The sequence below is a fragment of the Pelodiscus sinensis genome, chromosome 12 (genome assembly GCF_049634645.1).
Source record: "Pelodiscus sinensis isolate JC-2024 chromosome 12, ASM4963464v1, whole genome shotgun sequence".
In the NCBI taxonomy this organism is placed as follows: Eukaryota; Metazoa; Chordata; order Testudines; family Trionychidae; genus Pelodiscus; species Pelodiscus sinensis.
The window spans coordinates 43,355,279-43,369,496 of NC_134722.1; the positions used below are offsets into that span (position 1 = coordinate 43,355,279).

The 14,218-nt window shown below is 52.2% G+C and overlaps 1 protein-coding gene across 5 annotated transcripts in view; it reads right to left on the bottom strand.

The window, feature by feature from the left end:
* The window catches only part of CPNE2 (copine 2), a 167,000-nt gene that overhangs the window by 28,356 nt on the left and 124,426 nt on the right, over positions 1-14,218 (bottom strand). For all 5 annotated transcript variants that reach the window (XM_075940373.1, XM_006121032.4, XM_075940372.1 and 2 more), the window contains 2 exons: positions 6,761-6,812; positions 3,868-4,001 (listed from right to left, as the gene is read on the bottom strand). In XM_075940373.1, coding sequence (XP_075796488.1) covers positions 3,868-4,001; positions 6,761-6,812 — 186 coding nt within the window. The remainder of the gene's footprint in view (positions 1-3,867; positions 4,002-6,760; positions 6,813-14,218) is intronic.

Below are 14,218 nucleotides of genomic sequence, written 5' to 3' on the forward strand. Positions count from 1 at the left end.
GTTCGAACTACCTAGTTCGAGCCCCGTGTAGCCGCGCTGCACGGGGTTCGAACGAGCGGGGTTTTAAAAATGGCAGCTCCCCGCTTATGCAAATGAAGCCTGGGAAATTCAAATCCCGGGCTTCATTTGCAAGTGCGGTATGCCTACATTACCCCGCTAGTTCGAACTAGCGGGGTAGTGTAGACATACCCTGGGACTACAATGGCATAGCTATGGAGGTGTAGCTGTGCTGGTCAACTCCCTAAGGCAGGCACAGCTCCCCAGTGCAAGTGTTTTTTCATCACTGTAGGAACATTCGAGCGATGGTAGTTAGGTCGACGGAAGCGTTTGTCTGCTTGTTTAGCTGCATCTACCCGGCAGGTTAGGTTGTCGTGACTACAGTGCTCAGAGCTGTGGATTTTGCACTTTCTTCACCTCCCTCTCCCCCCCAGCATCATAGCTATGTCAACCTACATTTTCAGGACACACCAGGCCTCAGCAGTGAAACCACAGCAGCCACAAAACGTTCCCATGTCTCCAGTGCCACCAAGAAAAGAGTCCACGCCCCCTGCAGGACACCCGGCTTGCTTGGCCAGTTGTTGCAAGCTTTGCAACCATCCAACTGAGTGGTTTGAATTCAGTATGGGCCAGGCTGTAGCCCACCCTGTACTCTCAAATGGCAGTCAGGAGACACAAAGAGCCCCTTCCCTTGGCTGGCTACCCACATGGGGTAACAGTGGAGTGGAGAGAGCAGCCCTGGTAGGGCTACTACATTCATCTTCCTTCCCAGGTCTGTGCCAGTGCTCCAGGAACTGCACTGGCACAGACAGAAGGCGCTGATCCCTTCACCCCCTCCCTCCAACCCACACATGCACACTCCTTGAAGCACAGGCTGTGACTGAGGCTTTTCTGCAGTGAAGACAGCCCAATAGCTACCTCCCTACAAAATCTGTCCAGAGGAGGCGCTGTGGCTTTTACCCCAACGCCACTAACTGAGGTCAGCGCCAGCCGGGGTCCTGGAGGTGTTCTATCTGGCTGATCCCCAGGGTAAAGAACAAATGCTTGCAGCCTTGGTCAAATGCACGACAATCCGTCAACTCACAGCAAGGATATCCCGTGACGGCAGCCTTCAGTCACAGCCCACTTCCCTGTCTGCTTGCAACCCGAGAAACCCCCGTGAGACTCACACCACATGCACAGTCCCCTCCCAATGGGGCCTCGCTCGACAACTCATGCAGCACGTGGCCTTAGCGGGATCATTGCCGGCCTCGTGAAATGAAGCGGCTCAACTCTCTGCAAGGCCAGAGTGTCTGAGAATTGCTGCCCGGGGTAGGATTTGGAAAATGAGACGCTAAAGGCACTTGCGGGAGCCAATGGCGGAGTCAGCTCAGCGCTGGGACTGGCACTTCCCAGTAAAGTCAATGAGAGTTGTGGGTATTCGGTCTCTCACAAGACCAGGCCCTAGGGTTTTCGGATGATTTAAAAAAAATACCGGACACACTCAGATCGGGGGAAGGAGGGGAGGAACCGGCTGGTGGGAAGCAGGGCTGGTCAGGAGGGGGTTGGGGAGAGTGGGGCTGGCTGGGGGGGAACCCACACAGATCCCGGAGTGCTGCCCATCCCGCGCAAGGTCCCGGTGGGGCGCATGGGCGAATCTGGCCCCGGAGATTCCATCCCACCCTGGCCCTGCCCCCACCCCGCTCCTCTCTACTGCATAGTCGTGTACTGCCTGGCTGTTAGACACGCGCGCGCAGTGTGAGCATGTCTACCAGCCGGGCAACTACGTACTGATACTCATTATAATAATCAAACTTACTTAATTAGAAAATACTGGACAATTCTATGTCCGGTCTTTTCTCAATTTGTTTCCCGGACAGAAAGCTCAAATACTGGACTGTCTGGTTCAAAACTGGACACCTGGCAACCCCACCAGGCCTGTACTCAGATAGATGTTGTAGGTTTCTCACAGAGGCGCCACTGTCCTCCAAGCCACTCTCTCAGGGTAACGCATCCCTGTTCTGCCTTGCTCGGCCAGTGCGCCTTAGTGCCGGGGCTCTCCCAAAGCACGGACAGCTATGCATGCTAAGCAGTGCGGCCTGGCTCTCTGAGATGGGCCTAGTCACCCACCAGACTACCATCACTTCAGGGCCTGCCCAGCGACGTAACCCACAGGGCTCCAAAACCAGAAAGCGAGTCCTCTGTTTGCCAGGGCTGCGAATGGGCGACGGGATGGATCGTTGATGACTCCCTGTTCCGTTCATGCCCCCTGGGGCACCTGGCATTGGCCCCTGTTGGAAGACAGGACACTGGGCTGGAAAGTCTGACCCTGTCTGGCTGTTCTTATGTTGAGCGGATTGGCCCCACGCCATGCAGCCTCGCCCTCACTGGCCTCCTCAGACCCCAGGGGGCCCCTCGCTCTACTCACTCTCACTGAGTCCTGGGCACAGAAAATGTTTTTGTTTCCAAAACCCCAGATCAAAGTGCGTGAGCCCAAAAGCCCAGCTCCGTGAGGCACAAAATGCTGCTGCACGCTTGGAAAGACGGGCTCCATATTAAAGAGCATTATCCCCCCCAGCCTGCAATCCAGTCCACGCCTCTTCGCCTGTCCAACACGCTCAGCGCAGTGCTATTGGTGCATGTGTGTTTGAATGACACCTAGCAAAATAAGGGGCACGGGGAAAAAGCAGAGTTCCTGAGTGTAGAATAATCATTCGTATGGGTGTCCTATCGACAGGCTTCCCCCCACTGGAGCAGGACAAATTTATCATCCAAAAGTTGTAGCAATTAGCAAATTTCCCACTGACCTCACTAACCTTTAATGGGAGCAAAATTAACACCAGTGCCGAATGCTTTCCCGAATCTCGCCCACGTTTCACTTTGGAACTGAGACCACCCGTGTTAAGTCAATAAATAAATCAGACATTTGTTTGCTGGTGCGTTAAGTGCAAAAGAAAAAACAGCAGATCGGAGGCCTAAACCGGTGGCTGCAGCACCAGCTTGGGGCTTGGGAGACCCAGGTTCAGTCTCCTGCTCTGGTACAGACTTCCTGTGTGACCTTGGCCAAGGCACTCAGCCTTAGTGCCTCAGTTCCTCCTCTGGCACTGGGGACAAAGCACTGCCCTGCCTCACAGGGGTAGGCAAGGCTGAGTGCGCTAGAGTGTGACGTGCTCGGACATGGTGATGGCAGTGGATATGCACGGGGGACTGGCTGCGTCTCAGCATGCCCTCAAAGCACAGATGGCACAGGAGAAGGCAGGACAGCCCCTGGGATTAAACTGAGGCTCATGAGACTTGGGTTCAATTCTTGGCTCTGGCACCAATTTGCTACGTGTTTGGGCAAGTCGCCTGGTGTCTCAGTTCCCCATCAGCACCCTGGAGAGAGTGACACTCCATTACCACGCAGGGGCCTTGAGGTTCATTTCCATGGTGCCTACAAGATGCTCAGACATTGCAGCGATGGAAGCTACGAGACCCTGGACAGAACCTCAAGTGCTTCATAGTCTCTGAATTCCATTGACTCTGCCTTGGTCATGAACCTACAGCATCAGGTCTTACTGAGATCAACACTGTCTAAGCACACATGAAATGAGTTCTTCCCTAGATAGAGCCGTTCCATGCCTCTACTGGGGATACATTCCATCAGCGTTCAAACAGACCTAGTTACTGGCCTAATGGTGAACATCAAGGGTGGTATGTATCACTACCATCTGATACATCCTCCACCTAGGAACCACAGCCTGTTAAGTTATCTAAGAAGTCCTTTTCATTTTGCACGTCTATGATCCAGTGTCCTCTAGGAGATAACAAGACGGAAAGCTTAATGAGTCTTGCTTAAATTCCAAGCCAAGGCAGAGATACAGATTAAAAAACAGACGCTTGTTAACTTACTGCTGCAAACTCCTGCTGCGTAGCCTGAGCGGCAAACCGAGCCACATGATTGACAATGGGAGAGAAGTTGGTTGGTCCGTAGAAGCGTATGTGAGGCAGACAAGCTGAGTATGCTTGGACAATGCCTTCCACTCCTGAAAGAGAACCAGACAAATCAGACAGACAGCCGGCTACAGTAACCTTTGACGTACACGTCAAAACAACAGGCACAAGCTTGAGATCACTAAAGCTAAACTTCACTTTGCTACTTATATTACAGCGGCTTCTTGTCATTCCACCACAGATCTGAGTCCACTTCCACGAGAGACAAACAGCGCCATCGCCTACCCATTAGCTAACCAATCAGAATGACAAGGAACACACGGTAAGATAAACAGACAAAGAGAGGTAAAGTTGTTTGAGGCCAGTGGCTGAATAAACATATACCCTAGGTCTCCTTGGTTCTAGTCCAGTGCCCTAACTACTGGGCCACACTGCCTCAGTTCAACACCAGTGTTTCTAGAAACCACCCGGGGTATGTCTACACTACCCTCCTAATTCGAACTAGGAGAGTAATGTAGGCATACCGCACTTGCAAATGAAGCCCGGGATTTGAATTTCCCAGGCTTCATTTGCATGAAGCCGGCCGGCGCCATTTTTAAATGCTGGCAGTTCGAACCCCGTGCCGCGCGGCTACACGCGGCACGGAGTAGCTAGTTCGGATTAGGCTTCCTAATCCGAACTAGCTGTACTCCTCGTGGAATAAGTTCGAATTAGGAGGGTAGTGTAGACATACCCCGGGTGGGAACACTAGTTCGAATTAGGAGGGTAGTGTAGACATACCCCCGCTGATTTCCTCTGGAGTTGTGCCTGCTCAGAACTTCAGGAAACAAGGCTTCAAATACCTTTCTTCTTGACAACCCTTGTCCAGCAGACGTCTGAGCCCTGTGATTGAGAGAGGGCTTCTAATGCCTGGATTCAGACAGGGCTTCCTTTTGGTTTTGGGAACCACACCAAGCCATGCAAAGACTGACTGAGCAGGAGCACAAACCGATGCTTTTAAAGAATCTCAGCATGCCTAGGAAGGAACTGAGGCAGCCCCAGAGCAGGGGAAATAGTGGAGAGAAGCCACAGTCACAGGAACAGTCTGTCTGGAAATGTGAACCAAGGAGTTTCACTTAAGTTTTTAAAGTGTCACTCTGATCTGAGCATTGTAAGAGGCTCTTTTGCTTTCACTACTAATAGCCCAGCTCAGGTGCGTACATGTTGGTGAGTTCGTTGGAACAGGGATACAGGACTGTCTCAGCTCAGGCTAGGTAAGAAAATAATCCATCCCTAGAGCAGACTCCTTACGGACTGTTTGCTGTGGCTGACCATGTGATAACTCTGATCTATCCCTATCGTATCCTTGTCTGAATTTTCCTACAAGCTCGCAGGGCACTTGTACTGATGGTGGCAGATTTACAAGCTCGGGTTATCCAAGCACTTGAGCATGGCTGGCTCTCATCACCTAATAAACCATCTTGTTAGTCTTTAAGTGCTACATAGTCCTGTTTTTTGTTTCAGCTACACCAGACTAACACGGCTACATCTCTATCTGTATTCTCTCTTGTTAGCTTGCTTAGCCGAGAAAAACGTTTTCCTCACTTCTGAAAAAATGAGGCCAAATTCTGCTCTGCAACGTGGGTGCAAAGGGAGATGGAATTTCAAAAGGGAGCCACCTGCACACACATCAGAGGACTGGCAGAATGTGGCTCTGCACTCTTCCTCTGCTCACTTGTGACGCCCAGCTCTGACTGACCGGGAAGCAGGAACCCAAGCTGCTTGGACCAGCGAGCGTTACATCGCTCAAATGGAAATATCTACGAGTAAAGGGAAGGAAGCACACTGGCTATTTCCTTCCTGCAGCCTCAGACCACTCGCTGCATTCCATCCTCACTAGAACAGCGTGACACCGATTCCCCAGAGGGTCGTGTGCGCTTTTATCACCTAGGAGACCAGCCTCCGCCAAAGACTTTGTACAGATGCAAGGCTGGACTGTGGCTGGACTGAGGTTCAATTCCTAACTGTGCCCTGGACTCTCAGCTCCATTTATATTTTCCCCCATCCCTTCACCTCTCTTTTAAAAAGTCCACTCCTGCAAAAGCTACATCTAGCTGCTTCTGAACACACACACACACACACACACACACACACACACACACACACTTTGAAGACAGAATGAATATCAGCTGGAACTAAGAATTTTCTCTCCTCTTCTTTAAGGCCTTTGGCTCCAAAGAATGAGGGAAGGGATGGGGGTTTGGATCATATAATGATTGCTGGTTTTTTCACTCCCTCTGGTACACTTGGCATAGGCTGCTGTCAGAGGACATGATACTGGGTTAGATGGGATTGTGGTCTGCCCCAGGCTGGCTGTTCTTAGGTTTGAATATAGCTGATTCCAAGTGGTAAAGCCTTGTAGCACAGCTATAGAGGGCCAGCTGCTATATGTGAATTTGCAGCTACCATTATGACCTCCTAACTTGCAACTTCTTACAAGCCGGGAGGTGAGTGTCCTTCCTGGAGAATTACTGCCACCAGGGCTCCCCTACAGGCACAGCAATCTGCTAGCACACAGCAACTTGCAGGATCTGGGTCTAAGGGTCTGTTTTAGAATAGGATTTTCAAGATCGCCCAAGTGACTCAGGAGCTCAACTCACATGAAAGTCAACGGGATTTGTGCTCCTCAGTCACTCAGATGCGCTTCAAAATCCCACCTGTAAGATAGCGGGGGGAGACCCCTCGCCTGCTGCAGTTCCAAGTACGATTCTTCAAGTTTTCATGTTACCAAACATGTTCCTATGACTACCCAGAAAACCTTCCAAATGTAGGTGCCCAGGCTGGAGAGGGCTGGGCCCAAGCATGTACTTACCGGAACAGAAAGGGTTGGTGGGGTTGAAGTTAATGGCAAATTCGTGAGATACCTGGTGGGGAAAACAACAACCCAAATTGACATGGAAACAAAATCAGGGGGTGGCGCTGCAAGCTTTCCTATCCCCCCACTTATGCCAAGGGCGGGAAAAGTGAAAATTAACACAGACATCAGCTTTGGGGGAGGGGACAGTTCCTTTTGCCTGATCCTCCACTCAGCTTCCTCTGAAATCGGGATTCCCATCAATAGTTCCTTGCAGAACAGCAGGAAACTGGCTTTGTCCATGTTGCTTCCCTTTGCCTACTTGGAGGAAGACACAGGCGGAGGGGCCCAAATCGCCAAAGGTACACAGGTGCCCAGCTCCTAGTGATTCCAGTGGGCACGAGACACCTCCGTGCCTTTGAGGATGAGGGCTGATAAGGGCCGGTTGGCTGACATCTCACACATTGCCCAGCTCACACTCACTGGGAGATCTAACTTTAATTCCAGGTAAGGTCACGAAAGGCTCAAACAACCTTAACCACATTACCCAGAGTCCTCACTGTGGACACAACCCTGTTCCCCGTCTCTTTGCAAGCTGGCACTGCAGAGGCGATGAGAAAGGCAAATCCCTGGAACTGACTGGATAGGCTCACCCAAACGTCAAAGAAAATGCTTATGGCAGCCCACCTTCCTCGGCAGTAGCAAGACACTCTCAGGGTCGATTAACATCATACGGGAGGAGTTACCCGCCTCTCTGGAAATGGGAACATGCTTCTGAAAGGGGATTCTTGGGGTGCTGGCAAGCCAAAAGTGCCTGGCGTTTCCTAGCAGTTACATGGCCACTCAGAGCGGCCATCTGCAAAATTAATAGCTAATCACAGAGCTCTCCTCAGGAAGCTTTTCCCAGCATCAATTACACTATGAGGCGATTGCTTCTTATTGCTCCTAACAGTTCTGCGCATGCCACATGAATGAACTACGCGCTGAACGCTGTGCCAGTTGAGCTTCCAGCGTAAGCGAGAGCAAGGTGCATCCCAAAGCAATAGGAACAGCAGAAGAAATTCAGACTGAGCCAGGTCTCAGTGCCCATCTCTGGCTTTGCAGGGTAGACGATTTGCTCCGCAGGTCTGCACTCGTGATTGCCAGAAGCCACTGAACTATTTCCTGGAACAACTCCATTGAAACGCCCCAGTGGCATGTGCAAAGGATCCCAGGCCCCCCCAGGGAAAGATCCAGGGTGAAGGACAGAGTGTGTGATGTTAGGAAAGAGGCTGGGAATCCCTCTTTGAATGAAGAGCGCACACTGTTCTCTGAGCAGAGAGGAATGACTCCTGGAGACCACTAGCAACCTTGTTCTGCAGCTCAACTCCATGTCGGAAGCAGATGGATGGGTATGGGCCCCACTGAGAATCTCAGGGAAGACAAATCAGTGCCAGAGAGATCCACCACTAGCGGCTACAGAGACGGGGAGTATTGGTTAAGCACTGGAGTGGAGCCAGAACTCGGGCTCTTGTACTAGCTCAGCCAGGGATTTGATGTTGGTACAGGATGAACCTCTCTTGTCCGGGACTCTCTGGTCCATCAGACCACGGATATTGCTGGACCGAGAGCCCCTGGACTCCAGGGCTGGGTGGCCGCGGGGTTGGCCGCAGTGGCACTGCGGCAGCTTCCGGGCAGCGGAGCTGTGGTGGCCCCAGGGTAGTGGAGCCACGACTGCTCTGGTGGCCCTGAGGAGTGGAGCCCTGGCAGCTCCAGAGCACGGTAGCCATGGCAGCCCTCACGACACAGAACAGCAGAGCCCCAGTGACCCTGGGGAGTGAAGTTCCAGCTACTGCGGCAGCCCCAATGGCCCTGGGATACTGGATCCCAGCAGCACTGGAGAGTGGAGTTTCAGTGGCCTCAGAGCCACAGCAGCCCTGGTACCCTGGAGCTGTGGCGACACCAGTGCTCATGAGCCGCAGCAGCCCCAGTGGCCCTGGGGCTGTGGCAGCCTTGGGGTGAGTGGAGCCTGATGGCCCCAGGGCACCAGAGCTGTGGCAGCAGGGACTGGCCAGGGGAGCTGGGAGCTGGTGACCTGGGGGCAAGGGAGCTCCACTAGGTCTGCTGACAGTCCCCAGGAAAGCCTGGACTCCCCTCAGCAGAGGGATGGAATTGACCTCCCCTGGTCCAGCAGACTCCCTCATTTGGGACCGGCCAGGTCCCGAGGTGCCAGACCAGGGAGGCCCAACCTGTAAATAACTCACTTAGGACCTACCTGTCAAACTCCGGTGATTAAATGTAGGCACCTAAACTAATAGTGCAGGCATCTAACAACTTGTCTGCTTAGCAGTAGCACTGAACATCCCCCACACCTCTGACAATCAGGCTGGTTAGTTAGGCCACTAGTTATACTCGTTATATCAACTCGTTGTGCCTCATTCTCCTACCGATACAGGGAATAATAAATCCCCCGTTCTTATGGGTTTTGATGGTTAATTAATGTATGTAAAGTGCCGTGAGATCCTTAGCACTTTACAGTCCATGAACATTAATGACGCTAGTGAAATAAACCTAGCAAGGGAAGTTAGTGTTAACTATCCCTGCATATGGCACAAAAGCTGTCCTGCCTGCCAGTGAAATGCTTTGGCACATCCACTATCTCCATTTAACACACGTTAACTAGCAAACAAGACTATTTTTTGTAAGAGTCAATGAGAAAAAAAAAACTCGGTCAAAGTCCTAAAACTCTTCTCTGCGCTGAAAGCCGAAGAGGCACAAGGCAACGTTACCATTTCCCTTCTGGGGATCTTCGCGCTGCTTCAGGGCCATTCACGTGCGCAAGCCTGGCGCAGTGACTGAGGCATGTACCAACTCTCTGGTGGCTGAGCTGTGTACTGCCGCTTTGCCTGGGCTGGCAGCGTTCCCAAGACATTACACATCAGGGCCCGCTGCAAGATGGCAACATGCCGACTGAATCATTGCGCACCTACGAACCTCTCAGCTTCTCCGGCTCCCGGACGTTTCCCAGTTTAACCCCATTCCTATTTTTAAGGCCTTCAGGCTTCCCAGCGAAGGAGAACTGATGGTGCAGCCCTTTCCAGAGCCAACCAACAACCGTTCCTTTGGGCTAACTGAATGCTGCTTGAAGTCAGTGGAAAGCATCTCATTGGTTTCAGTGGGCTTTGGGCCAGATGCCTTAGCTCCCTCAGCCGCCTCTTCCGTAAGCTCCATGCCAGGTGAGGGTGGGCGGGGCTTCTGGCCAATGGGGCCAGGCCTGGGCCGCTTCTCCGGATGGGGGGGTGCTCCCCAGGCCATGCTGTACAGACACCGGCCCCGCCCGCTCCTCCCCCTGCAACACAGCGCTCGCCCATCCTCCTAACAGAGCCCGTGGAGCCCACTTCACCAGATGTACGATGCAGTGGGCTCCTGCCCATGAAAACTTATGCCCAAATAAACGTGTCCGTCTTCAAGGTACCACAGGCTCTTTGCTGTTCTTGCAGATCCAGACTAACAGGGCTACCCTCTGAAAAACTCAGAGGAGCTCAGGTACATTGTTGTACCACTGAAAAAAACTGTTTTCCCTCCCTTTCTGCCCCACTAAGCTTTGCACCTGAGACTTGAGACATTGTATACCGATGACCTTACGCACTAGGGCTGACAGTTCAGACCAGAGTGGGGAACCTCAGGTCTGGGAGCCGAATGCGGCCCCCAGCTTGCTGGTTCCGGCCCTGGAGGCTCAAGACTCCCCACCCCAGCACTGGGGAGCCTGCGCTAACCCTCCAGCTCTCCCCACCTGCTTGCAGGGTTGGATCACACAAAAATCTATCAGCATGGGCCCGCCTAGGCTCTGATGTGGAGGGCAATGTGACAAGTGTCTTTCTCCTTCTCAGTCAGGGGCTTCTCACTTTTGTGTGGCCTCCAACTGATTTTTCTGTGGGTCAGCAGCCCCCACCCCTGCTTCAGACAAAGGGGGGAATTTACTGCCTTACACCTAGCAGAAGATCAGCTCTATGTGGCTCCAAGCTTGTCTCCCGCTGACAGAACTGGACCAAGGAAAGATAACGCCTCACACCCACCTCGTCTCTCCAAACACAGAGCCCCATTTCTACCTGGGGCAGCAAGCTCGGCTCCTCACAGAGGTGAAATAAGCGGGTGGATGTGCCCTGGTGTGCAGCTCTGGCAAGAGCTGGCTGAGCTGCAGCAAAAGCCAGCAAGGAGCTATTGAGAGAGCTGGCTGGGACCCAGGTTGCAACAGGCCGGTACCTGTGAGAAATGCTAAGTCCTTTCACCGCTGCTCCTTGCCCACGCTTGTAACACACCCATGCAACTGCTGCAGTGGAGAGCGGCGAGAGGAGGGAAGACATCCTGGCAGCAGCAGTGGCGCTGCTGTCCCCACACTGCAGCAGCCCCGTGCTGCCTCATACGCTCCCGGGATGCGCTCAGGGTCCCCCTGCACAGCTGCAGATTTGCAGCACGCTTTACTCAAACCAGCTGGCCACGGCAGGCCTGGGCCTGAGAGCTGTGGTCACTTCAGGGCAAACTCCTGTGGAAGTCACGAGCTGCGTGGCCCGGGAGGGCTGCAGGATGGGGCCGGGGGTGCCTGCAGAAAACTAGCCCTGGGATGACCTGGGGCGGGGAGTCTCCAGGCCCTAGCACGGAGCAGCAGCGCTGCAGGCCCACTCCGTGCTCTCAGCTCTTCCCCTCCACCCCACCTGCAGCCCCAGGCATGGCCCACCTAGCCCTGACTGCCCACTGGGCGCAGCTCGCTCCCTCCCCTCGCTCCCCGAGTGGGGGATCCGCCTCGGCCTTCCCATGGCCAGCTGCAGCACGGGAGAGGGAGGGAAGCAATGCACCGCTCCTGCCTTCCCCCAGCCGGCCAGAGCATGGGGGAGAGAGGCTGGAGCAACGCACTGTCCCCACTGGCCAGAATCAGGACCACAGAGGATCATGGGGGATGCGTTCGCATCCTTCACACCCACCGCATACGTGCCTGCAATCAGAAACCTTCCTTCTCACTACTCATGGCTAAGGGTGGATGGGGACGTCACTGCTAAATTATTCAGGATATCTTCAAAAAAGCCTTGTGCTCAGCCAGACTGCGCCTGCGAGTGCTGCTTGTAGAGTGGAGCCAGAGTAGCGTCCATAGCCTGCGGACAAGGCTCAGAACTGGTACTCAGGAGATCTGGGTTCAATTTCCAGCTTAGCAACAGACCTCGGGCAAGTCCCTGGTCTCTGTGTCTCAATTTCCCCATCTGTAAAATGGGGCTCATAGGCCCTTTATCTGATATAGATAGACTGTCAGCCTTCTAGAACACTGGCTATTCATTCAAAGCCTCCAAACTCTGTTGCAGACCTTGGTGCTACTGTCATAACAAACAACCTTTGCTCTGGAAAGGTTCATCTTCCAACTCAGAAATCAAATCAGGCTGGATCAGAGAGGCTATCCCTATACTGCAGCCTTTGTCGGCATTGACAATGCAAATGAAACGCTCATTAGCATTTCTTGTGCTCTCATTTGCATAGTCTCTTCCAATCTGTTTTGCGGAAGAGGTTTTTGCGCAAAAAACCGCAGTGTACACGGGGCCATTTTGCACAAAAAAAAACCCCTTTTGCACAAGAACCCTTATTCCTCAAAAAAGCAGGTCTACAGGATCTTGCGCAAAAGGGTTTTTTGCCCCCTCTATACTGTGGTTTTTTTGCACAAAAACCTCTTCCGCAAAACGGATCGGAAGAGACTATGCAAATGAGAGCGTGAGAAATGCTAATGAGCGCTTCATTTGCATTGTCTCTGCCGACCAAGGCTGCAGTGTAGACTTAGCCAGAGTGTCTACCCTTGAACCCAGATCTCACACCAAGCATTAAGCAGCAAGGATATCAATGGGGTTGGAGAATGGGATTTGTGCAAAAATCTGTACAATGCCGTATACCCTCTGTATCTTCCCACTGAAGCCTCAACCCATCTGCTTCCTTCTCCCATGCCTGACAGGGAGATTGCTCCAAGTTCTCCTTATGGAGATACTAACATTTCAAGATGTTCTTTGACATTTCTAACATTTCCATTTGTGTGCAAAATAGCTTATTCATATCTGTTCTTTGAAAGCATTTTGCAGTTCCATGGCAACAGGAGCACTGTGAGAACAAAGCATGATTTATACGACTCTTATCTTTAATGATCTTCCCCATTGCTATTCTGATCTTCACACTACAACAGACATGTTCTCTGTTGTCATGTGTGGTCAAATGTTAACATGCTGAGTGTACCGCATGAACCTTTTATTACACCCGGGTGGGGACTTATTTAAAAATTAACAGAACAACCGTAAGGGGGTGAAAAGTCCCATCACAGAGCCTGTTTTAGAACAAGACCATGGTCTCAGTGAGTATTTGCCATTTTGATTTTGAATAACAGGAAAAGTTAATCACTGGGCAGCACTGAGGACCCAGGACTAGAAGAGCAAGTTACACAGGGGCTCCCGATTACATCCCAGCACCTTTTGTCCTGGATCACTTTGTGTCTTAAACTTTGCTACAATCTGGCTGAAGTGCTGGTGGCCTTTCTGGGACAGGTCCGTATTCAGGACATTTGCAGGGCAGCGACATGGTCCTCCGTGCACACCTTTTTGGCGCTTTACACCATCTCCCAGTAGGCATGGGACTATGCAGCACTTGGCAGAGCTGCCCGACAATCCGTGACCAGCTGAGGTCCCACTTCTCCTCAGTACAAACTGCGGGTAAGTCACGTATCGGAATGCACATGAACCATCGCCCAACACGGTTACTTCCCTTTCGTAACTGTTGTTCTTCGAGATGTGTTGCTCATGTGCATTCCAGACCCTCCTGCCTCGCCTCTGTTGGACTGCTCTGGCAAGAAGGAGCTGAGCAGGAGTCAAATCGGCAGGGGTATAGAGCGAGTGCCACAGCCGACCCAAACGTGTAGCACCAGGGAAAGCCTTCCGATGGCCATGCACGCAGCTTGTACGGGAATGCACGAGCAATCCCTCAAAGAAGAATTCTCCTTTCTGCATGTGCACAGGAATGAAATCTGGAGTGTGGAATTATCAGCACGATTGTGCCAGTGCTAGGCTAGGAATTTTAAAAGCAGCTTTAAAGAATCAATCCCCGTCCAGATCACGTCTCAGCCGTTTGAGAAAGATGGCAACTTCCCATTTTCTATATTCAGACACACATGAGCACATTATGCATTTGGAGTTTCCACGTTCTCTGCGATCCCATTAAGTTTTCAATTCCTGGTTTCTCTGTCAGTCATGACGACCGGTCGCTGGTGGGGGAATTATTCACCATAAGTTGTTTACTGAAATTTGTCCCCATTGAAACCGGTGACATGACAGACAGAAGTGACGTGTGCTTACTGGCAAGCGATGAATCACCTCTAAGGTGTACACGGGGAGTGTGATCTTGCAGCTGGCAAATGGCTTTCTGCCTGCATGCAGACCACAGACCCAGCCTGGAAAAAAGCACATGCAGATGGAGAAAAAA